Raw genomic sequence first — 24,174 nt, forward strand, 5'->3', positions numbered from 1 at the left:
TACCATCTCCAGTGGTCCAAAATATATCCCAGGCACATACTCTTCAGCATCTGTCAGTTTGCTTCATTGCAATGAGATTATTTCTCTTGTTCCCATTTTTCCTTCTTTTTAAAATTACTTTACGTATTTTAGCAGTGAAAGATCATTTACGAATGTTACCATCCAGGAAAAGGAGACGGGATGGGTTCTAATCTTCAGCTCCTCATTAATGTACCAGTCTGTAGCTACACATATCTACTTTAATGTTCAAAAGTAACAGTCACTGCAGACCATAAGGAACCTTGCAGCCTCCCAGTCAACTAGTGAGGTCCTTATTTCCAAGATCAGTGTAGCATTCAGTAGATTTATGATCCAAAATAAATGAGAAAGTCCCCCGTGTTGCAAGGAGGTGTTTTAAAGGCCATTTTGTACTTTGTCAGATGTTGATGCTGGCACTGAAAACTGGGCTGTGCGCACTACCAGGGTGATGGCTGTGCACCGTGCTTTCCGCAGGGGAATTGGCTGGGACCCAAGGACTGCTCTTCAGGGTTTATGTGAGTCCTCACTGTTGCATCTCTTTCCAGATTTATTTTTCTGCATTTTCCAGAAAGATTAAAGAAAAAAAAAAAAAAAAGGAAACCAAACCCAGATTTTCAGAGAATAAACTGGGACCTGAGAGGGACCTAATTAATTTACAATGAAACTACTGCTGTCTACAGTGGTATCAGAAGGATGCATCTGGTTTACACCTTGGATCTAGTATGGATCCCGAAAAGTGGCAATATTTGCCAGGTTGAAGCGCAAGCGGAGATACAGTCACAAACAAGCCAGGTGAAACAGGTAGCTAGGCCTTAAGCCTCATTGATTTTGAATTTATTCACATATAATTAATGGTTAGGAATTGTTTTGGACATGATTAATAGAATGCAGGTGTTCTACAAAATAATACATATAAGCTGCTCATTTGTCCCATGTATAGTCCTTACCATGGCTGACTTAAAACTCAGTCCAGCTGAATCAACAGAAAAAGAATCATGCATCTTGGTTTTAAGACATGAGAATAGATGAAAAATAAGTAATTAACTTTTAGAATAGGCAATACTGAAAGGTTAGATATTTTAGACTAGACATAGACTAAACAAATTAATAGAACAACTTGAATAATTCTCAGAAGCTCAAAGGTAAACTTGATGTATAAGAAGATAAGTGGCTGTGGTGACCAAAGAACTTTCTGCCTACGACCACTAACTGCAGAAGAGGAACTGAGACGAGACGGTAAGAATCAGTTGAGACAGGAAGACAGTTTGGACTTTTGAAACCACTGAAGAATAGAAAACCGAGGGTTCGTGGAAAAAACACCAAGAACACTAAGAACTTCTTTTGACAAATATCTATTGCTTAATGTTAAGTAGAGTTGTATATGTAGAATGTTTCTGAGCTATCCTCTGCCACTCACTGAAGTGATGGCCCAACTCTGAGTTGTTAATAGAGCAAACCTAGAGAAACCCACAATCTGGTGAAATTCTTTAACACCAGGTTATCACGCACATCCCTGGTCGGCTTAGCTGGAGTATGAGGTCCACAAGAGTTCAGTTACCAAGCTGTTTGATCTTCACAGATCGTAGAACCACAGACTGGTTTGGGTCAGAAGGGACCTTAAAGCCCATCCAGCCCCACTCCCTGCCCCGGGCAGGGACCCCTTCCCCCAGCCCAGGGTGCTCCCAGCCCCGTCCAACCTGGCCTTGAACCCTTCCAGGGAGGGGGCAGCCACAGCTGCTCTGGGCACCCTGTGCCAGTGCCTCACCCCCTGCACAGGGAAGAATTTCTGCCTTTTATTTAACCTAAATCTGCCCTCTGTCAGTTTAAAATCGTCACCCCTCGTCCTATCCCCACCCCCTGATCCAGAGTCCCTCCCCACCTTCCCTGTCCCCCCTTTAAGCCCTGGGAGGCCGCTCGAAGGTCTCCCCGGAGCCTTCTCTTCTCCAGGCTGAACCCCCCCAACTCTCTCAGCCCGGCCTCCCAGGGGAGCTGCTCCAGCCCCCCCAGCATCTTCGTGGCCTCCTCTGGCCCCGCTCGAGCAGCTCCGTGTCCTTCTGCTGTTGGGGGCCCCCGAGCTGGCCCCAGCACTGCAGAGGGGTCTCCCCAGAGCGGAGCAGAGGGGGAGAATCCCCTCCCTGGCCCTGCTGCCCCCCCTGCTCTGGCTGCAGCCCAGGGCACGGGTGGGTTCTGGGCTGCGAGCGCACGGTGCTGGCTCATGGGCAGTTTTCCCCCCACCAACACCCCCAAGTTCCTCTCCTTGGGGCTGCTCTGCATCCCCTCCTCGCCCAGCCTGGATTTGTGCCTGGGATTGCCCCGACCCACGGGCAGGACCTTGCACTTGGCCTTCTTGATCCTCATGATGTACAACCTTAGGGAAATCTTATGCCTTAAGATCTTACCTCAAGTTTCTTTGTATCCCTCCCTGTGGTGCTATTTCAGGAGTTTAGGTGGTTCTGTCTGTCACATCACCATTTCTTTTTATGTTAACTGTAAGAAAAATGTAAAAGGACATTAATATTAAACTACCCCATGCTTTGGTCACAGGTTGTAATTTTTATTTCTTCATTTATCAGCTGCTGTATTTCAAGCACTGTTGGATAGGAACATTTCTGTCCAAGGACTTATTTCACTGCATGAAATTGCATAATGACTCTTCACGAGCTCTGGGCAGAACTGGAGACACTTCAGACTAGTGACAAGAATAACCAGTGAGCCCCAGAATCTGCAAAATATCATTGTCTTTTTGTAATGAAGAATAGAATGTGAGTAATGATTTTGACCTTTCTCCTGCTCATTTTGAAATCAGAGAGAAAATCTCTGACTTCACTGACTGAAAGGTTCTTGCTCAGGACTTGCTAATTAAATATATATTTTGCAGCATCATCAACGTTAAGGCTGGTACTACAACCTCAGGTACGCAGAGGAAGATTACTCCCTTGAGATGTTAAGGTTAATTTTGTGATTTTTCCTTGCAAATGAGCAGAGTCTGTCTCTCTACTTCTCCTCTTACAGCTCTCAGGACCAATATAAGAACGCATCCATCTCACACACCTAAATTTCATTTGAGATTCTCCTGATGAGTGGTTCAGTCCCATAAGCTGTGGAACTACATATGGACCTCTCAATTTCCTGAAGCCAACACTCCTCGAGACAATATATAAATCAGGAAAAGACCTAATGCTCATAAAGGTAATGTTTCAGTGATCTTTTCATCAGAGGAACTCACTTCTGACCCTAAAAGCACATTTTTCAGCTCAGCACTGCGGCCCACCTGAGAATGCAGAGGAAACACGCATCAGTTCTCTCCCACAGAAACAGATATTGTGGCAGTGTTAGGCACAAAGAACTAATTTATTTTGTGTTGCTTTTACCTAACTGTCAATAAAATGAAGAAAAGCATCTGCATGCAGTGACAAAGGAACACATCCCTGCCGTAACAGTTTTGTTTTTGCAATGAAGGGAGAAATCTATGGAATTGATTCTGGGTGGTTTGATATGATATAGATTATTCCTGACCATTTAAATCTTAGCCTTAATTTGTGGGCAACACTTTACTAACCTAACTAGATGGTAGATAGGAAAAAGCAGTTCACTGAGCTAAAACAAGATGATAAATGTCCTAGAGACAGAAGGATTCAAGTCAATGAGGTCCACAGCGGGTGGGAGATGCCAGATATCCCTCTCTCAGCAGCAGCAATCTCTCAGCCCTAGCCAGCCCCAGCATGGGACCATGCTATAAACAAGCCAGGACAGGTAAATAAGAAACATGGCAAAAAAATTTAGTATAATCCACACTGAAAAGAAAAAAAAAAAAAGACATCCTCAAAACCACCTCATAGTTTTTAGAAGATTTGAAATTAACTTTATTGTGGAAAAGTATTTAGTAAACAGTAGAGATATATCAATGAAGTCCTCAGGTTATTGTGAAGCTGTATTAAAAATGGGATGCAAAAGGGATGGGATTGGGAATTAAAAACTGGGAATCTCTTGTTCCAATATTTGCTATTTATCTCAGAAAATAAAAAAAAAGTAAAATTTAGCAGGTGCTGTGAGAAGTGCTGGAGGTGGTCACTAGTGGAAATATGGGGACAGTTTAACTGAGAATAAGAACGGTTTTAAATAACACCTCACCCTGCCTCTTAACAACAATAGCATTTATTTGGGGGAGGGAGCGGGAAGACTCCAACGCCTGGTTTTCCCCCGCCATTCTGGTGAGGATCAGGCAGGGCTGGCAAAAAAGGAAAATTTAAAAAAGGGAAAATCAGTGATTCCTAGCAGGTGGGTGGTTTATCCTCCCTGGGTGCCAGGGACGAGGTGCTGGGTCAGCCCACGGCCGAGAAGATGGAGATGAGGAGCGGAATGGCGGGAAAGCCGTGGGTCTGTGAGGGGACACCCTGGGGACATGTGGAGGTGATTGCTTTAAGTTTCCTTGTAATATTTGCTTGAAAAGATGGACTGTGTAGGAGACAGGTCCTTGAAACAAGCTGTTATTGTTAACAATAGGCCTCTGAAGGTAGGAGCTGCTTAATTACACAGCCTTTGAAGAGAGGGGTTGCTTAATTAGATTGCCTTGCGCATAGCTGCTGACCATCCAAGGTCAGTTTAGAGTGAGTAGGATACTTGTTCTATGCCCAAAGATAAGAAGAAGAAGAGTTGCAAAAAGACCAGAATGGACTAGTCTTGCGATGTGTGGACTTAATCCAAGCAAGGATGAGTGCTGAGAGAGGCAAGGTTACTAAAAGGACAAGGTGGAGAAGCTGAGGAAGGAGGAAGTAACGACCACCGCCTCATTAAAGAGACCACCAGGAGGCACAACCACGCATGTGTAAAGGACATTCTAATATTAACATGAGTCCCAGGGAAGGCTTCTGTTTATGCATATACTCCCCAGAAAACTAATGAATATGTATGACCTTTTTACTATATTAACAGGATACTAACAAGTTCGGGCGTCGGTGTTGGGTGGCATTATCCCCCCACCGACCTGGCGCCAATAAAGGAATGCTTCTTTCAGAAAATTTAAACCTCGGTCTCAGAGAGTTTCGTTGCAGGCTGCCTTTTACAGAAAAATTTTGGGCACCCCAGGTGGGACAGCACTCCTGAAACTCGGCAGATCCTGGGGTTGCAGGATCTCCAGCTGCGGCACCGAGGAAATTCTCGGACAGTGCCTCCAATCCCCAGAACGAAGATTTCGCAAGCAAAGACCATCTTTTGTAAGTAAAGCATTCCTTTTATTTTATTTTGATTTTGAATTTCCATCTGTAAGGTGCAGCAGAAGAGGTTTCATGGGATTGGAATTTGTATTGTGGGGTTAGAGGTCCCTCTCCATCTGTAAAACGCAGTATAGGGTAGGATTGTTTGGGGTTAGAGGCCCCTCTTGTATGACTGTGTTTTCAGATCTGAAAATTTGGATTGTCACTGTGTATCTTTTTGTGTTAATAATTGTTTTGTGTTATTGTGTGTCTAAGTGTTGTTTGGAAATCCCTCCTTGCTTCTGTATCTAGAAAGGCGGTTACAATTTCAAAACCTACTGGAGGGGGAATATTAAATACTGTAGTCACCTTTGGGCTGTGTTTTGAAACATTGAAAACAGTTGGGAAATGGTCTGGGAGGAAACACATGAAAATAGGATCTTATTAAATACTGTAATCAGTGTTGGCCCCTTTATAAATTAGAAGGTGGAGTGGAGTGGCCAGTAAATGGAACATTGGATTATGATACCCTTCTGCAATTAAGTCTATTTTTAAGGAGAGAACAGAAATGGGATGAAATGATGTATGCAGATATGTTTTTTGTCATGCAAAGAACTGAGTGGCAAAAAGAATGTGGGATTAATTTGGCTCCCAATGATCCCTTTTTTGTTAGCTTTGAAAAAGGATATGTGGGAGCAGGAGAGAAATAGGCCTTTAAAAAGGTGTTGCTCGGCATGTAGTATTGGGGAAAGATGTTTGAATCCAATAGAGAATGACCCGGAGGAAGAGGTCAAACTTTTAGTATCTCCTCAAAGGAAACTAGCGGGAGTAAGGGAAAATCTCAGAAGAGAAGGTGCTTCTCTTCCCTTGGGTCTCTCCCCTGAAAGAGATGAGAGAGATCCAGAAGAAGGGGGAAGCCAAGGAATTGGGAGCACACCAGTTGTGGGAAGAACTTGGGGAAAATGGGGCGGGCTTTATTGGTTCATCTACAACAGGTAGTAGGAAATAATGGGCCGATAATGGTAAAACCCACCTTTTTCAATAACTGATTTAAATAATTGGAAGACGGCTGCAGAAGGTTATAGGGATGACCCAGAGAAGGTAGCAAATGCTTTTGAGCTAATGATAGGAACTCGGAATCCTGATCGGAGTGACATAGAAGCCACTCTAGGAGTCATATTTGATAGGATAGAAAATAATATGATTAGAAGAGCGACAAAAGCTCAGATGGAAGGATTAATAGCTGCTGGAGTGTTGACAGGACAGGTGGACACCCATTTACCTTCAGCAGATCCAGAGTGGGATTCTAACGCAGTTGAACATGCGAGAGCTATAAGACAATATCGAAGATTGATTTTGTATGAAATCAGACATGGATTCCCGAAAGCAGTCATTTGGTCAAAGCTATATGGAATAAAACAAGAAGGGAAGGAATCCCCTACTGAATTTTTAAGGAGATTAAAAGAAGCTGCACAAATGCGTACCACATAAGGCCTTGAATCTGAGGAGGGCAAGCTACAGCTGGCTACCTAATTCATGGGACAGTCCACTGATGACATCAGGTGGAAACTGCAGAAATTGCAGGCAGCCGATGCCAGAGATTTAGCAAAACTAGATGTGGCATGGGTAATTTACTGAAACAGAGATCAGCAGAGGGAAAAGGGTAGTGCTAGATTGACTGCAGCTTTAGAAGGGATGATGGGGGAACAAGGGCGAGGAAGGAAATCGGGTGCGACTCATAACAGTAAGACAGGTAGAGGGACAGGTCATGGCTGGGACCTGAATAGATGACAACTAGGAGAAAACCAGTGTGCATTTTGTAGGGAAGAAAGACATTGGAAAAGAAGTTGCCCATAATTACAGAAAAGGTCTCAAGGGAGGCCAACATTAATTGCAGAAGTGGATGAATGAAGAGGATCGGGAGATTCTTTCCCAGCAGAACCCCTGATTAAAATAAAGCTGGGGGAAGAAGACAAGGAATTTGAGTGTTCAGTGGATACTGGTGCCACTTAGTTCCAAATACCAAAGACTTCCCTTTAGGAAGAGATACTATAAGAATTGTTGGTATGACTGGGAAATCTGAAGTTTGGCCATTCTTTAAACCAGTGAAATTTAAAATCGGGAAACAGTGGGTGACACAACCATTTCTGTATTTGCCTAGCTCACTTAAGCCTTTAATTGGACAGAATTTACTAAAGAAATTGGAGGCAGAGATTAAATTTAGAAAAGATGAAATTGAAATTTGGTTCCCTGAGTCTAAATATGCCCAGGCCTCAATATTTTTATTACAGGACTCAGATCAAATAAAGGTCTCAGATGTTCCGCTTGAGATTGAGAATGCGGTGATCCCCATAGTCTGGGTGAGTGGAGTTCCTGGGAGATTGAAGAAGGCAGACCCAACTAAAATTGAAATAAAACCTGGATCATCCCTGCTGAGATTAAAACAGTATCCTATCAAATTGGAAGCTAAGGTAGGACTTTTGCCAGTTGTTCAGAATTTCTTGAAATATGGGCTGTTAAGGGAGTGTGAGTCTAAATATAATACCCCCATCCTACCTGTGAAAATGGCCAATGGAAAAGATTACAGGTTAGTTCACGATTTGAGGGCAATTAATCAAATAGCAGAGCATATCCATCCTGTAGTAGCAAACTCCTATACTTTGCTAACTCCTTTATCAGAAACACAAGGATGGTTTACAGTTCTAGATTTAAAAGATGCCTTTTTCTGCATCCCACTTGATTTTGAAAGTCAAGAATTATTTGCTTTTGAATGGGAAAATCCCAAAACAGGGCAAAAGACTCAATATACCCGGACAGTGTTGCTGCAAGGATTTAAAAATAGCCCTACAATTTTTGGAAACCAATTGGCCAAAGAATTAGAAACGTGGAGACTGGAAAATAAAGAAGGAACGATGTTACAGTATGTGGATGATATATTGCTGGCCACGGACTCTCGTGAGCAGTGTCTTGAACTGACAATCGGACTTCTTAATTTTCTGGGAATGAGTGGACACCGAGTTTCAAAGGAGAAAGCCCAGATTGCTCAGGAGCAAGTAATCTATCTGGGATTTGAAATATTCAGAGGACATTGCCCATTGAGCAAAGAAGGAAAAAAAGCGATTTGTCAGCTTCCAGAACCAAAAACTGCCCATGAGTTAAGAGTATTTCTAGGAATGGTCGGGTGGTGTCGCCTGTGGATTGCCAGTTACGGACTTTCTGTAAAACCTTTATATCAATTACCGAAAGATTCCTTTGGACCCTTACAATGGACGCCTGATGCTCGAAATTCTTACAGCTTAAAAGATCCCTCGTGAGGGCTCCAGCATTGGGGTTGCCTAACTTGGACAAGCCTTTTGAACTGTTTACTTATGAAAGACAGGCAATTGCTTTAGGGGTCCTAGCCCAGCAATTGGGAGAATTCAAAAGAGCTGGGGCATACTTTTCCAAACAACTAGACCCAGTGGGCAAGGGATGGCCCGGGTGCTTGAGGGCTGTTGCAGCAACAGTATTGCTGATAGAGGAGGCCCATAAATTTACTTTAGGCCAGAAGATAACTGTCTGTGTTCCGCACATGGTGACTACAGTATTGGAACAAAAAGGAGGACACTGGTTATCCTTGAGACGGATGTTAAAATATCAAGCTGTTTTGCTAGAGCCAGATGATGTGACTCCTAAGACAACAGCAGCTGCCAATCCAGCAATGTTCTTATCAGCCAAGGCTACAGAAGGAAGGCCAATGCATGACTGCCTCCAGGCTATTGAGGAAATATAGTCCAGGCGAACTGATTTAAAGGACACTCTGTTACTTGAAGTGGACTGGGAACTATATACAGACAGGAGCAGTTTTGTTAAAGAAGGCAAGCGGTTGTCAGGATGTGCAGTTACAACTACTGAACAAGTAGTAGAAGCTGGAGCCCTAGTGAACTGCACTTCTGCTCAAAAGGCAGAGTTAGTGGCATTAACCTGAGCTCTGAAAACGAGTAAACATCTGGACCTACTCAAAATACACCTTTTGGGTTGGTCATGCCCACGGAGCAATTTAGAAAGAGAGGGGGCTCCTCGCTTCCCAGGGAAGTGAGATCAAACTTAAAAAATAAAAAATGGAACTTCTAGAGTCAGTCAATGATCCCTTCGAATTTGCTGTAATGCATTGCAGAACCCATCAATCGGGAAAGACTGCTCAGATTAGAGGTAATAAGTTAGCAGACTTATATGCCAAAGGGGAAGCAGAAAAAGGCATAGAAAATGAAATCCTAGCTTTGGTTCCAGATAAATGATTAGCAATACTTACCCTTGAAAAAAACAAAATATGATAAGCAGGATCAAAAGTTAATAGAGGCAGTGAAGGCCACTTTCAACAAAGAAGGGTAGGCAATTACACCCACTAAGATAATAGTAGTGTCATATAGCTTGCTGTACAATGTGATAAAACAAGAACATAATGCCACTCCTTGGGGAACAGAGAATCTTTTAAAATATCTACAGAAAACAGTCATTGGAAGAAATATGATAGAAGCTATCAGATCAATTACGGAAAGATGTGAGATATGTTGTAAAAACAATCCTAAGACCCCAAATAATATACAGTTTGCCAAAGTGTTAGAGGGTCAGGCACCTGGGGAATTGTGGCAGGTAGACTTCACAGAATTGCATAGGAAAAGAAAGTTAAAATACCTATTGGTATTAGTGGATACTTATTCAGGCTGGCCTGAGGCTTTCCCATGTCACACTAACAAAGCTAGGGAAGTAGCAAAAAGGCTGCTGAAATAAATAATACCAAGATTTGGTATTCCAATCGGTATGTCCTCTGACCGAGGTCCACATTTCATTGCAAAAATAGTAACAGAAGTTAGTAGGATACTTCAAATTACTTGGCAGCTGCACACTCCTTATAGGCCACAATTCAGTGGCAAAGTGGAAAGGATGAAAACTATAAAATTAAAACTCAACTAAGCAAAATCTGTCAGGAAACATCTCTCAGTGGGACTCAGGCTTTACCATTAGCATTGTTAAGAATAAGATTCCAAACAAAAGGGAAACTGCATGTTGGTCCCTATGAAATAATATATGGCCATCCTTATCCAATTGCAGGAGTTGTGGGGGATCCGAAAATCAAAGGAGAAAGTGATCAAGTAAAACTTTTGATTTGATTAGGAAAAATGATCCAACAGCTTTCTAAGTATGTTGTAACAAATAGATCATTAAATCTTGATTTTCCAGTGCATCCGTTCCAACCTGGAGATTGAGTCTATGTCAAATCCCGGACTTCAGAGCCACTCCAAGAGAAATGAGAAGGACGATTCCAAGTTCACTTGACAACGTATACTGCAGTCAAGGTCTGGGGCAAAGGTCCAAGGACTCATTATTCAAAAATTAAAAAAGCTCCCTCCTCTTGGTCAGTAGAGCAACAGGCTGCGTTATAGTTAAGAATAAAGCAAGCATGAATAAGTTTTGTATATCCACTTCGACAACCATGGTAACCATGAGCCAAGTTCAGCAGCTTTCATGTTGGGGCCAAAATTTGCATGTAACCTTGATACAAAATGTTGTCCAAATATTGCAGAGAAATGATTGCTGGATTTGTGCACATATGCCTGAACATGGGAATAGAGTCATTCATTTTATTGGAGTTCCAATACCCTTTAACATATCTTGGAATAATCTGTGGATTGGCCTTATGAATCAAAAGGAGACTAAGCAAGCTTTAGAATCACTGATCTAAAACTTTCTGATGTGAAATGTGTAACTACCAACAAAACTTTGGATCCACGAAATCAAACAGTTGGGAACTACCCCCACTGTAGCTGGAGCATGCAAGTGTTCTGGCCAAGGCGGATTGGTGGGGATCCAGCTCAAAGGAAAAAAGAGCATGGTGGCATTCCCCGAATGGGTGGTATTGGTTGTGTGGGGGCAAAGCTATTAAAGCTTTGCCACCAGACTGGTCTGGAACATGTACCTTAGGAGCAGTAGTCCCAAATATAACCGTTATCGATAACTTACACAAATTGAATGCCTGGGTAAGGATGTATATAAAGAGAACTAAGAGAGTCCACAATGCTATCGTGGATCGCCCCACGAGTTTTCACAGCTTTGCCCAATGGTTTCTCCCATTGTTAGGAGGAAGGGAACTAGAGAAAACCATAGTAAACATATCAGCAGCGATTGAAAAAATTGAAAATAAAACTGTTGATGCCCTGCAAGCATTACAAATAGAAGTGAACAGTTTGTCACAGGTAGTGCTCCAAAACAGAATGGCTTTGGATTTGTTATTAGCCTCTCAAGGCAGCATCTGTACTATCATAAACACAAGCTGTTGTCAGTATGTAGATCAAAGTGGCAGAATTTCTATAGATTTAGCCAAAATCTGGGAACAAACTAAGGTTCTACATCAAGTCACGAGAGATAGTATGTCTTGGGGATTTGAGGAAGCATGGCACAAGCTCACCTCATGGTTACCTGACTGGTCATGTCTGAAACTGTTATTCTTAACAGTGATTTTTATTGTAATCATGTGTATTCTTGCCTGCATTATGATACAATGCTGCATTTGCTGTACAAATCTTTGTTCTAAAAACAAGTATATCTAAAAGTGAGGATCATAGTTGGGAAATTATGAATCCTCAAAAGAAGAGGAGGGAATGATGGCTTTAAGTTGCCTTGTAATATTTGCTTGAAAAGATGGACTGCGTAGGAGACAGGTCCTTGAAACAAGCTGTTATTGTTAACAATAGGCCTCTGAAGGTAGGAGCTGCTTAATTACACAGCCTTTGAAGAGAGGGGTTGCTTAATTGGATTGCCTTGCACATAGCTGCTGACCATCCAAGGTCAGTTTAGAGTAAGTAGGATACTTGTTCTATGCCCAAAGATAAGAAGAGTTGCAAAAAGACCAGAATGGACTAGTCTTGCGATGTGTGGACTTAATCCAAGCAAGGATGAGTGCTGAGAGAGGCAAGGTTACTAAAAGGACAAGGTGGAGAAGCTGAGGAAGGAGGAAGTAACGACCACCGCCTCATTAAAGAGACCACCAGGAGGCACAACCACGCATGTGTAAAGGACATTCTAATATTAACATGAGTCCCAGGGAAGGCTTCTGTTTAGGCATATACTCCCCAGAAAACTAATGAATATGTATGACCTTTTTACTATATTAACAGGATACTAACAAGTTCGGGCGTCGGTGTTGGGTGGCATTATCCCCCCACCGACCTGGCGCCAATAAAGGAATGCTTCTTTCAGAAAATTTAAACCTTGGTCTCAGAGAGTTTCTTTACAGACTGATTTTTAGGGTAACAGAGGGACAGTGTGGGGACGTATGAGGGGACAGTGTGGGGCCAAGAGAGGACAGCATGTGGCTGTGGGGCTGTGACGGGATGGTGTGGGGACGTGTGAGGGTAGACTGTGGGGACACATGAGGGGACTGCGTGGAGCCATGAGGGGACATGAGGGGTATGTGTGAGGGGACAGCGTGGGGACATGAGGGGATGGCGCGGGGATGTGTGAGGGGACAGTGTGGGGCCGTGCGGCCATGAGGGGACACCGTGGGGCCGGGAGGAGGGGGGCGTGGCCTGGCCGGGCCCGAAGCGGCCCCAAGGGCCCCCGCGCGCGCCTCTTTTGTCCCCGCGCGGCCGCCGTCCCCGCCGGTTGCCATGGCGGCGCGCAGGCGGCCGCGGCCCTGAGCTGCGCGGGAAGCCGCCCGCGGCCTGCCCGCCCGCCCCGCCATGGAGGATGAGCTCTACCTCGAGAATATCGACGAGTTCGTCACCGATCAGAACCGCATCGTGAGTCCCAACAGCGGGGGTAGGGGGGGGGGGTTGGTGGTGGAGGCGACACCCCCCCGACACCCTATGGAGGGGGGGAGCGACACCCCCCCCACACCCCCATCGCGGGGCGGGGGCGACACCCCCCCAGCGTGGCAGCCGTTGGGAGGGGGTGTCAACCTGCATGTTTGGGGGATCCCCCCTCGGGTTGCGCCCCAAACCCGGCTCGGGGGGTGCTGGGAACGATGGGGGGGAGGTGTGTGTGGGGGTGCAGTGCCAGGCCCTGGCACCGTGTCAGCGCTTGAGGTGACACCAATGCAACGTCCTGTCCCCTCCCTCCCCCGAATCTCGGCTCAAACAGACCCAAACTGCTTTCGGTTGGCGGCCGGAAGGTGAGGCCGGGACGGGGGGGGGCCGACGCACCCACCTGCGGGACACGCGTGGGTTCCCATCCCGCTCTCGGCAGGCGCAGAAGAAAGGAGGGCTCCGCAGCTGTAGCCCCCTGGCCCTCTCAGGGCTGTTTCCTCAAGGTTGACTCATCTTTGGGGGTTCCTGTGCGATGCCTGGCTGCTTTTGCAGTGTTTTGATTTCCCACAGGTCGAAGCACAGCGTTAATAAGGGCGTTCTGTCAAGCTGGACAAATGCCTTTCTTGTCAGGATTTTTTTTCCTCTTTTGACTTTAAATTAATTTAATGTGTCTAATGAGAATTGGTAATGGCATCACTTATATCACAGGAAAAGCAGCTCTCCCCACGTGCCTTATGGTCCCTAATAAGTGAGCTGGTTTTCCTCAAAAAAAAAAAGCAAAAAAAGCACTGTAGTGGCAGCATTATTTTATCTTAAAGCCTGAAGTGTGTGAAACCACTTTTTTCCATGAAAGTTTGAGGCAGTCTAGACCTTTATTTCAGCTTAAAAGTGCTATTTATTGTCTATAGCCTCTTTAAGCCTTGCTTTTTTTAGGACAATTCAGAAAAACGGTAAGCATGTGTGTCTGCGTTTCTTTCAAAATAAAGATTTTTGCCTGGAAAGTAATACAGTGAAGTTGGTTCATCCTGTCTGTCAGAGAGGTTGTATTAACATGAGCTGCCTATGTCGTTATAATTTATTACCATAAACTGCTAGACTAATAACAATTTAATTTAACTGTTATATTTGAGACAGGAGAAGCCATAGCCTGAGGATTAGTTTAAAAAGGCGGAGCAGAAGGAGAAACAGGTATAAAAGGCATGTCTTGTCTAAATAACAGAGCAAGTCAGTGACAGGGCTGGGTTTAGAGCTGTAGTCTCCTGAGATTTGGCACACTGCTGTCTGAGTCCGGATGCAGCCAGAGATCCCCGTGACAGGTGAGGGTGACAGAAATCAAAAAAATCCTCAGTAGTCCTTTGGGAGGGCAATATGAGCTTCTCTCAATTAAAAATTGTGCTGTTTAATTCTTTTTTTCTGTTGCGAAGCTGAGCAGTGCAGCCATTGTGAAGGGTTTTTATTTATGCAATGGGATTTCAAGGTGTTCACAAAAACACACCTCTCAGGGTAGTTTGTTTAGGTCTTGAGGATTCAATCCCTTATTAAAGTATATATGGGTGGGTGTCTATGTGCTCTCACTTCTAACAGGTTTTGCTGTGGGTTTCTTGGAGGGGGGAGTCTAAAGAGTTTCATTTACCCATGAAGCAAGCAAAAGAAGGTGGTTTAACAACTTGAGAGGTTTTCTTCCTAAGGTATTGTGTTTTTTTTCTTGTACAGGTAACGTACAAATGGCTAAGCTATACTCTGGGAGTTCATGTCAACCAGGCTAAACAGTAAGTATTAGTGCATCCCACAAACTTCTTGTTTTGTGGCAAAGCCTTGTTAATTACCATTTTCATCATTGCAGTTAATGTATTAAAATTATCTCTCTGGAAATATTTTAAAGTCCTGCATGGCTTCTCAGTTATGGTGAGCTATGTTATTCAACATGCCTCACATGTAGGCAGGTCTTGCCTTGACTTTGATGAGAGTTGTGCTTTAGAGAGCAGTGCCTCTGCTGGACACCTTATGCTGCTTTATATCATAAATACTTAAGTCAGAATAGATGTTTTAGCATTAGATTACTACAGAAATGTATGTAGCTCCTTTCATCCTGAAAGGCAAATGTGTTTTTTTTTTTTTGTCCTGCAAACAGACAGTTTTTTTGCCTCTGTGAGAACCTGCCACTGCCTGTCCCAGTGTGGTGGGCAAACCCTGGCTGGACACCAGGCGCCCACCAAAGCCGCTCTGTCACTCCCCACCTCGGCTGGGCAGGGGAGATAAAATACAATGAAAGGCTCGTGGGTTGAAATAAAGACAGAGAGAGATCACTCACCAATTACTGTCATGGGCGAAACAGACTCAGCTTGGGGAAAAATTAATTTAATTTATTACTGATCAAATCAGAGTAGGATAATGAGAAATAAACACAAATATTAAAAATACCTTCCCTGCTTGCTTCCACCCCCGCCTTTCTTCCTGGGCTTAGCTTTACTCACTTTTTCTCCCTCCTCCCCACCAGCAGCACAGAGGGGCAGGGGATAGGGGTTTCGGTCAGTTCATCACACACTGTTCCTGCTGCTCCTTCCTCCTCAGGAGGAAGACTCCTCACACTCTTCCCCTGCTCCAGCGTGGGCTCCTCCCTCCGCAGGCCCACAGATCCTGCCAGGAGCCTGCTCCAGCGTGGGCTTTCCACAGGGTCACAGCCTCCTTTAGGCATCCCTCTGCTCCAGCGTGGGGTCCTCCCCAGGCTGCAGGTGGAAATCTGCTCCTCTGTGGGCCTCCATGGGTGCAGGGCACAGCCTGCCTCACCATGGTCTTTATCACAGGCTGCCGGGGAATGTCTGCTCCAGCACCTGGAGCACCTGCCCCTCCTTCTTCACTGACCTTGGTGGCCGCAGAGTTGTTTCTCTCGCATATTCTCACCCCTCTCTCCAGCTGCAAGTGTGCAGATTTGAGGGATTTTTTTCCCCCCTTTCTTAAATACGTTATCCCAGAGGCACTCCCACCACTGCTGATGGGCTCAGCTGTGGCAGGTCCCTCTTGGAGCTGGCTGGCATTGGCTCTGTCGGACATGGGGAAGCTTCTGGCAGCTTCTCACAGGAGCCACCCTTGTAGTCTCCCTGCTACCAAAACCTTGCTCAGCAAATCCAATACTTCCAGCTTCGGATGCTGTACATGATCCATGGATATTGCTGGGAGCAGAGTCAGGAAAATGCAGAACAGCACTAATGGTAACTGCAGCTCACGTGTGGCAAATGCTGATCTGTTCTGATCACCCTGCTGTGTAGTGCATGCCCCATTATAAATATCTACTGACTAGGCTTGATGGGCACAGGTACATGTTTGAAGGATGGGGGAGTCTGCTGTGCTGTCAGAATGATTTTGCTTCTCCAAACCTAGCATAAATGTGTAACTTTGTCTTGGTGTTTTCTGAAGAATAAAAGTTACTGTAACCTTTTAAATATCCTGTAAAACAAACAATGAGCTCTCGGGGATTCCAGGGCTGTTGCTACACAGCAAGGTAAAGTTAAGCATAAGATTTGAAGGCTCCATAAGAGTGTCAAGTCCCATAATACAAATATTTTCTCTCCTTGTTTCTGGCTATAGCTTGGACGTAAAGGGGCATTTGCTGCAGACTCAGCTGCTGTGTAATGAGCCCAGCTTCACCTGTCTTGTCCAAACTACTAGAATATCAACTCAGGCATCTAATGTAATGAAGAGATTGTTTGGTCTCTTTCCTCTGCGTGTGTGTGAACAATTTAAATGGTGTGTAAATCTGAGTGTGCTTCAGTGGTGGTGTAGACCTGACTGGAGAGCTCTGCTGGGAACAATTCTGGTCATACAGTAAACTGGAAGGAGCCAGAGAACTTTTTGCTGTGAAGAAGATGGCCCAGGTGAAATGGAGGCACCTTCTCATACCCTTGAAAGCAACCTGGAGATGGAAAACTCCTGTGGCATCTTTATGCTTAAAACTCTCTCCTAGAAGCTGGAAAGTGTCTGATAACACAAGTAAATTAATTTAGTGATAGCGCTGGCTGTGGCAGCATGGTAATTGCTGCTTCTGACTCTAGCAGTAACGATCTTCAAGTATCTTTACCAGACACTGCCCTTACGGAGCGTGTGCTAGTCTCTGCCCAGTTATGTGGGACACTCATCCTAAATCAGGGGTGTAAGCTAGAGCTGAAAGCTTGAGTCTCAATCTTGCCATAGCTAGTCATCCTCTTTCCTCCCGTTTCTGATCGCTGTGTCAGTGGATATAACTGCCATTGTATGTATACACCTGGCCATGTGATTATGTACCAAAAATCACCAGTTCCTCTGTCAGGTGCTTCAGAATACTGAGTTGTAATGAGGGAAACAGCCTTCTTGAGGGGACACTTTGGAACAAGCTGCCTAGAGGATGTGAGACCATCTGCAACCAACTGTTAAAGCTTTGAGAGCTTGTATTCATTTCACCTTTGGTTTATATAGTTGTTGGACTGAGATTCTCCAAAGTAGCAGAGTACAGTAATCAGATTAATTTAATCCTGGTTAAAATAATTGTGCTTATCTGAAAAATTTCCATGTCAGCCTGGTTTTACTGTTTTTGTTTGTTTGGTTGGTTTTTTTGTTTTGTGTTTTTGTTTTGTTTTGTTTTTTGGTTTTGTTTGTGTTTGTTTTGTTTTGTTTTTTTAATGTCAGCTTCACGGAAGGGGTGGTGACAGGCTCTTTCCTTTCTAGATGATTAACACTGTTTTCTTCTGTGCAGGATGCTGTATGATTATGTAGAGAGGAAGCGAAAAGAGAATTCAGGAGCTCAGCTTCATGTCACCTACTTAGTAGCAGGAAACCTCATCCAGAATGGACACACTGTGAGTGCTGTATTTCTCAAAGGTGTCTGTGACCTCTTTGTTCTTGTGTCTTCCATCTTGTTCTGTAATCTTTGGGTCAAAACCTGAACTTGCTCTCTTTTTCCAGTAAGAGGCACAGTGTGCTGAGTCTTTGGTACATGTATAAAATGAGGCACTAACCTTGTCCCAGTGTACAAACAATGGGGAGGAAAGATTGGTTGGTCATGATTTGGTAATACAGTGCTGATTAATGCATCAGGGGTTTTATTTAATTAACTCCTGTTACCAGTCATCTCTCAATCCGATTGATATTATTGGACAGCAAAGATTATAAAACAGCCTGGAGGGGCTCGTGTGGGATCATCTAATCCATTTCCCAGGGTGTGCTGTGGAGTGGAGAGTAGTGTCTGGAGAGAGCTTGACATTCAGTTGGAGTAGAATAATAATAAATAGAATAATGAATAAATAGCTGAAGTTGGCTGGTTAAATAAAGCAACTTTTTTATCCCGGTACACATAGAGAAATATAAATTTATTTGGCAATATTTTGTATTTAAAATGGATTGATTTATTAAGCAAAGGAATCACTACTTGTAGTTAATTTATTTTTTCTTGTTGCTGCTTGTCAGATTTTCAAGAATGTCATCAGAAATTTCAGACAGGTACTCCAGAGGTTTTTGAAAAAAAAGATGAGCAAATTGTTTCCCTTTGCTCTCAGAAGAATCCAATAGCCAAACACTAAATGTCTTCGACATTCTACCTAGGTGTCTGTTCGTATCTTTACATACCCAAATATCTCTTGCAATAAAATCCACAGTCTTAATTTGGAATTAATACATCTCAGGGTATCCTGGCTTTCACTTTTAGATTGGAAAAAGAAAACAAAACCTTTTTTTGTTTTCCTAAATAATAAACTGGTTCACATGCATAGAATATTCTCTTTAAATCTCCCAATTTGCCTGACATCGAAGATAATTATTTATTGTATTACTTCTGTGTAACGCAATATATTTATTTAAAGCTGTATAGGTAGTGTCATGTTTATAGCCTGAGTTTAACAGGTTTTCCCCAAATTTCTTTTGGAAATAACAAGGTAGCATCTCTTGACTTACTAGAACTGGCTGCAGGTTTGTCAGCCCATTCTATTGTTTTTAAATTTGTCATAATATATGTAAAACAAACAAGTGAATTCTGACATAGGAACAAATAATTTTATTTTTTTTTTTAATTCTGTCTTAGCAGCATGTATATTTTTAAAAGAAGATCTACCAGGGTAAACATATAAAGGTCTTGAGGTTTTCATTTGTTTGGTTTTTATTTTCCTTGGTTTTTGACTACTGCAATAGCAGTGCCTGCTGAGAAAGGTTACCTGCAGGTGCGGACAGTTGTTGGGGTAGAGATGTAGCAATGCCAGGGTTAGGAATGTCACCCAAGAGGAGCTCAGAGTTCCTCAGCCTGGCTGTCTGAGGGCTAGGCAGAGCAGGTGGGAGAAGGGGGCTGATCTGGAAGATCCTTCCAGAAGAGTGCAGGCGTTGGAGTAGCATAAGTCCATTTTGGGTAGGAAAGGGCTGAGACTACTTCCTTGGCAGCCCGTGCTTTCTGGTAACCCTGCACTACTGCCTGCTGTCAGTAGGTGTAGCCACCGGGCTGTGGATTCATCTGCAAGACTGCTGAAAGCAGATCTGGGGAATCTGTCACAAAAAATTCTCATCGTGTCAAGCACTTCACACTCTTGCAACTTTTTAACCGCCTCAGCAAGGGACTGAGACTCTCAATCTTTCTTTAGTGTTTCAGGTTGCCTACATTTTCTTGTCGCTTACTTTTTTGCTGGCTAGTATGTAGTATCAGTTAAACACAAAATTAATGGTTGGATTTTGTCCAGTCTGTCTCTTTGGATACTCTCTGAATTAACCGCATCCTGTTACATGTCATAGAGCAGGTATAGTCCTTGAAGACTGGCTGTAGAGCACATTTCCAGAAACATTCATTTCTGGCTTTTAAATTAATGCTGAATTTCTCATAGTATTTTGCTTCTCTGGTGCAGTGTCTGTTCTATGGCTTGTTACGTTAGAGTTTACTGGCAATGTAAATATACATGGGTGATGTGGGCTACTGCAGCAGATTTCTAACAGTTGGGTCATCAGCTGCCTTAGTTTGCTTTTCTCCACAGTGCTGCACAGTTGTTTAGTTCTCGTTTGATCTGTGTTTCATCTCTCAGTGTCAGCAATGGAGGACAGATGATTTCTTTAGACTGTTTCACAGATCACTAAAACTGTATTAGAAAAGAAGTAAGAGAGAACTTTAAAAACGAGTGACTGATAAGTGTTGAAAGGCATTGGCAGAGTTGTTTGCAGCTATAAAGTTGAACCTCTAATCTGTAGACTTTCTTATTCAACAGATAACTGAAAATACTGGTTGTATGTACAACAGATCTTTTCAGATTTTAAGACTGCCATTTATTTGTTTTTCACAGTGCCACAAGGTTGCAGTAGTGAGAGAGGATAAACTCGAAGGTAAGCAGAATGTGAAAATTATGTGGTTTTAACTTTTCTTTGAAAGAACAGCAAAGTGAGTAAAGCTCAGAACTTGCCATCTGCACGTAAATGCCTAGTCAGGCTGTTGGGTTCAGGTGTGTACTTTTTGTACTAGCTTTTTCTCAGAATTTTGAATATCTGAGCCAACAGCTGTGTAACTTCAGACTTGTGATTCGGGTCTTTTTTTTTTTTTTTTTTTTTTTTTTTTTTTCCAAATGTTGAACGTCTTAGTGATTCTTTTCCACTTCCCTGCCACTGACAGACAGCCCTTCCTTGGAGGGAACAATGTCTGAGTAGTGCACAGCAGTGTCTCACAGTGTTTTAGAACAATTACGAGCCTTCAGGCTTCCAAGGATGCTGAAGCAGATAATTCTAGTTATTGGTTAAATGCAGTTTCAGTCTTTGTATGCCCTGAGTGAAGTGGGTATTAATTAAATGTTGCATGAGAACGTTTCCACTTTTGTCCAGGGTATTTGCTTTCACAGTAAAAGGTGAAAAATCCCACCACTATAACTCTGCTTCCTGCAACTGTTCTCCATGCACTGTCAGTTGGCTTATTGTTCCAGGTCTGGTCCTGCTGATGAGATCAAATCCCTAGCAATTGAAACACAGCTTCAGGCTCTTCATCGTTTTCAAATAACATCTCTGACATTTGAGAACGTACTGTGGCATTTATGACCTTAAATATCCATGCTAATGATCTAACTTTGTTTGAAAGACTTGCGTTATTTTCCTGTTTGAAATCTGAAGTGGATTTCTAGCTAAAGTTATCTTCATCGGGGTAATAGATTGTCAAGCAGTGAAACTACTATCTGTCATGTTTATTGAATTATGTGTGCTGCATAATGTTCTGTTTTGCTGTGGAGGAAAGGATTGTTCATGGGTTTTGTATTAGAAGACAGGCCAAAGGTATGACTTATATTTGGAAGAGGCTGAGATTTGTGATGGGAGTAGGGCTGCATAGTCTAGGACTGGCCCCAATAAATGATTACTGTGTGTATTTTTACAGTGCCTAGAAGCTCTGTCTCAGACCAGGACTGTGTGGAAAGAACAATATAAGCAATGAACAAAGAATTCCTAAAAACCAGCCCTTGTCTCAAGGGGATAACAGTCTAAATAGCATATAAGAGACAAAACATTGATTCCAGCAAACTACTAGAGAAGACACTGTGACACTAGTTGATATGGTAGATGCAGAGGGCAGTTCCAGCCGGGTGGAGTTATGACCATCTATTTTCTTCCTGAGCTTGAGGTAGTCATAGATATTCCTAAACACCAGATATTTGTAAGCTAAACACAGAGAGATTGCTTTTAATTCAAGTGTGTACAATGGAAACGATGTTAGTCAGGCTTGTGGTGTCTGTTACCTCGAATTCTCAATTAACAAGCACCGGAAGAAGGTACAATTATACATTTTTGTATCCAGGTCCTTGCTGTCAAGTGGTCTGTCAGTCTTTCTCCATCCTTGGTAGAGCCTGATAATAAGTTGCCACCTGATTCTATAAAGGCTGTGATAACAGAGGAATTACTTTTTTTTATTTTTCTTTCCTCTTTTTTCCCCCCCAGCAATGAAGTCTAAACTAGCCACGATTGCGAGTGTGCATGTCTACAGCATTCAGAAAGCCTTGCTGAAGGACAGCGGGCCACTCTACAACACAGACTATGATATTGTCAAAACCAACCTGCACAACTGCAGCAAGTGAGTTGCGTCTTGTTTTTTCTCCTTATGCTATGTGATCTGAGACTGATGAGATGTTGCTACATAGTGCACTTCAGCAGAAGTCAGTGGTTACCAGATATGCCTGGATTTTTAGAAACCTAGAAACGGAGATCTTCTAAGTCACGCCAGGCCAGTCCCCAGGCAGCACTTCATACGATTGTTTCATAAACCGAGCTTTTTCCACCTTACAGTTGGTTCACTTGCTCCTTTACTCCAATGGGCAGACGGTTCCAGTACCTTTCTTCTCTGATGGCTAGAAACCTTTTTCTCATTTCCAGCCCACACTTCATCATGACCATTTTTATATGGTTCTCAGTCATACAGGAAGGGTAAATTGAAACAGACTTAGAAAAATATGAGTGATGTGCTCAGCAAAGTGCTAGCATGAGCTTGCCTTCTGTTTTGTGAGAGACTCTCTTCATCCATCGGTCTCACCCACCTCTCTGAAGATGTCTTACAGGATCTCATTCTCCGTATAGAAGATGAGACCCTGAGGCATAGGAGAAGCCTACAAACCAGACCAAGTAGCACAAGTGTCCTTCATGGTTGAACTAGAGAAAGGTTGTCCTGGAATTCAGAGAGACTTCAGGCCGCAGGGGTCATTGTCTCTCCCCCTGGAGAGCGCCTGGCAGCTGTGGCTTTTCATTTCTTTGTGTTTCCACCACGATGGCTTCAACTTGATGTAATCAGTACGTACAGTGCCATGACCAATCTGGTTCAGAAGGAGGATGCCTGAATGTTGTGTCATAGAAAGAGTATAGAATTTGAAAGTAGAAATGTAGCTGTCTAACATGTCGACAAGAGAGTGGCTGAGAAAATAATGTCCTTGAAGCTGAGTGTTTCAAATGTGAATGTCAGTACCCTGAGAAGTGCTGGAAAACCCCACTTGAGTGAAGATGTGTGCCATAGGTTTGGCTGCAGTTGCCTTGTTCCACTCTTTGCTCTCAGGCACCCCTGCATGGTGATACTTTTGTCTTAGAGGAGTCTGCCTTTTGGACTTGTACATCCAGAAGGTTTAGACAATTCAGATTCTGAAACAGCTTTCTGAAGCCTACGTGTAAATCCCTGCCTGACTTTGGAGCAGAATTTCCCAAGCAAACTGAGGAAAAATTCAGCTTCTTCATTTGTGACTTGGCTGAACTATATTCAGACTGACTGTGTTCTCTCTCCCTTGTCAGCTACATGAATTGTCTTTTACACTTGGGACAAGATTCCTGCAGTACCAGCAAAAGACAGAGGTTTAACTGTGTACATGTTTATAGCAGACAGAACCCACTGGCTTATACTTCCCTCTCAGTCCAGATACCTCATAAGCTCTGAGGCAAGGATCCTTATTCTCTTCTCTGTTTATATGGGTCCTGTTATGCTATGAAGACAGTGGAGGTAACTAGATGTATTAATATAAATACCTGGATTTAATATGTGTTGCTAATGTCAGCTTTCCAAGCGGAAGCAGCTCCTTACTTGCAGACCATAATCCAAGCATTCCTTGTCTTTTTCAGTGACGATTTAGTGAATTTTCGATTCAGTCCATAAGCTTCAGTCACACAGCAGCATTAAGGCAAGCTAACCTGGAGCGTGAGAGGTTTAGGTGGGCTTGCTGCACCATCAATATAACCACTGATGACAAACCATTGTCACCTGGAGGGTTGGTGGTGTTGCATATGGCTGTATTTGGAGTTGGAGTGAAAGCTGTCCAGAGACCACTGTTGACCATGCTGAAAACAGATTGAAAGTAGAAAAGAAAGTAGGATTTTTTTTTTCCCATGTCTTATTTCCTTTAAAGGTTTGAATGTCAAGAGGTTGCTGCTACAGCCTAGAAATGCTGTAAAGGTGGTGGCCTTCTGTCAGTACATTACAGTTCCTGATCTGAGTAGAAGTGGACTGTACATGTGAGCTGCTAATACTGAGGCACAGAAAATAATTGGCAGAGGGCTGGTTTATTTCTTATGCAAATAAAAATACGCTGTGTAATTTAGTGGATTGGAAGGCGTGAGTCTGTGCTCTTTTGTGGCATTTCTGTAGGAAATCTGGAAAGCCTCGCCTGTGATTTGCACAGTGGGGAGCAGAGTTCAGTTATTTTTGGGTACTGCTATTCCTGACTGTCAGCGAATTGTAT

At 43.4% G+C, this 24,174-nt stretch overlaps 1 protein-coding gene across 3 annotated transcripts in view; it reads left to right on the forward strand.

Annotated features, from left to right (window-relative positions):
- Positions 1–12,832: 12,832 nt before the first annotated feature.
- The window catches only part of POLD3 (DNA polymerase delta 3, accessory subunit), a 30,255-nt gene continuing 18,913 nt past the window's right edge, over positions 12,833–24,174 (forward strand). For 2 of the 3 annotated variants that reach the window (XM_032998444.2, XM_032998445.2), the window contains exons 1-5: positions 12,833–12,988; positions 14,708–14,763; positions 17,721–17,823; positions 20,275–20,314; positions 21,902–22,034. In XM_032998444.2, coding sequence (XP_032854335.2) covers positions 12,929–12,988; positions 14,708–14,763; positions 17,721–17,823; positions 20,275–20,314; positions 21,902–22,034 — 392 coding nt within the window. In that variant the 5' untranslated portion in view covers positions 12,833–12,928. Of the gene's footprint in view, positions 12,989–14,152; positions 14,183–14,707; positions 14,764–17,720; positions 17,824–20,274; positions 20,315–21,901; positions 22,035–24,174 lie in introns of those variants that run through there. The other variant, XM_032998446.2, reaches the window with a different exon arrangement.

Source organism: Tyto alba, unplaced genomic scaffold, assembly GCF_018691265.1.
Source record: "Tyto alba isolate M040663 unplaced genomic scaffold, T.alba_DEE_v4.0 Super-Scaffold_2, whole genome shotgun sequence".
NCBI lineage: Eukaryota > Metazoa > Chordata > Aves > Strigiformes > Tytonidae > Tyto > Tyto alba.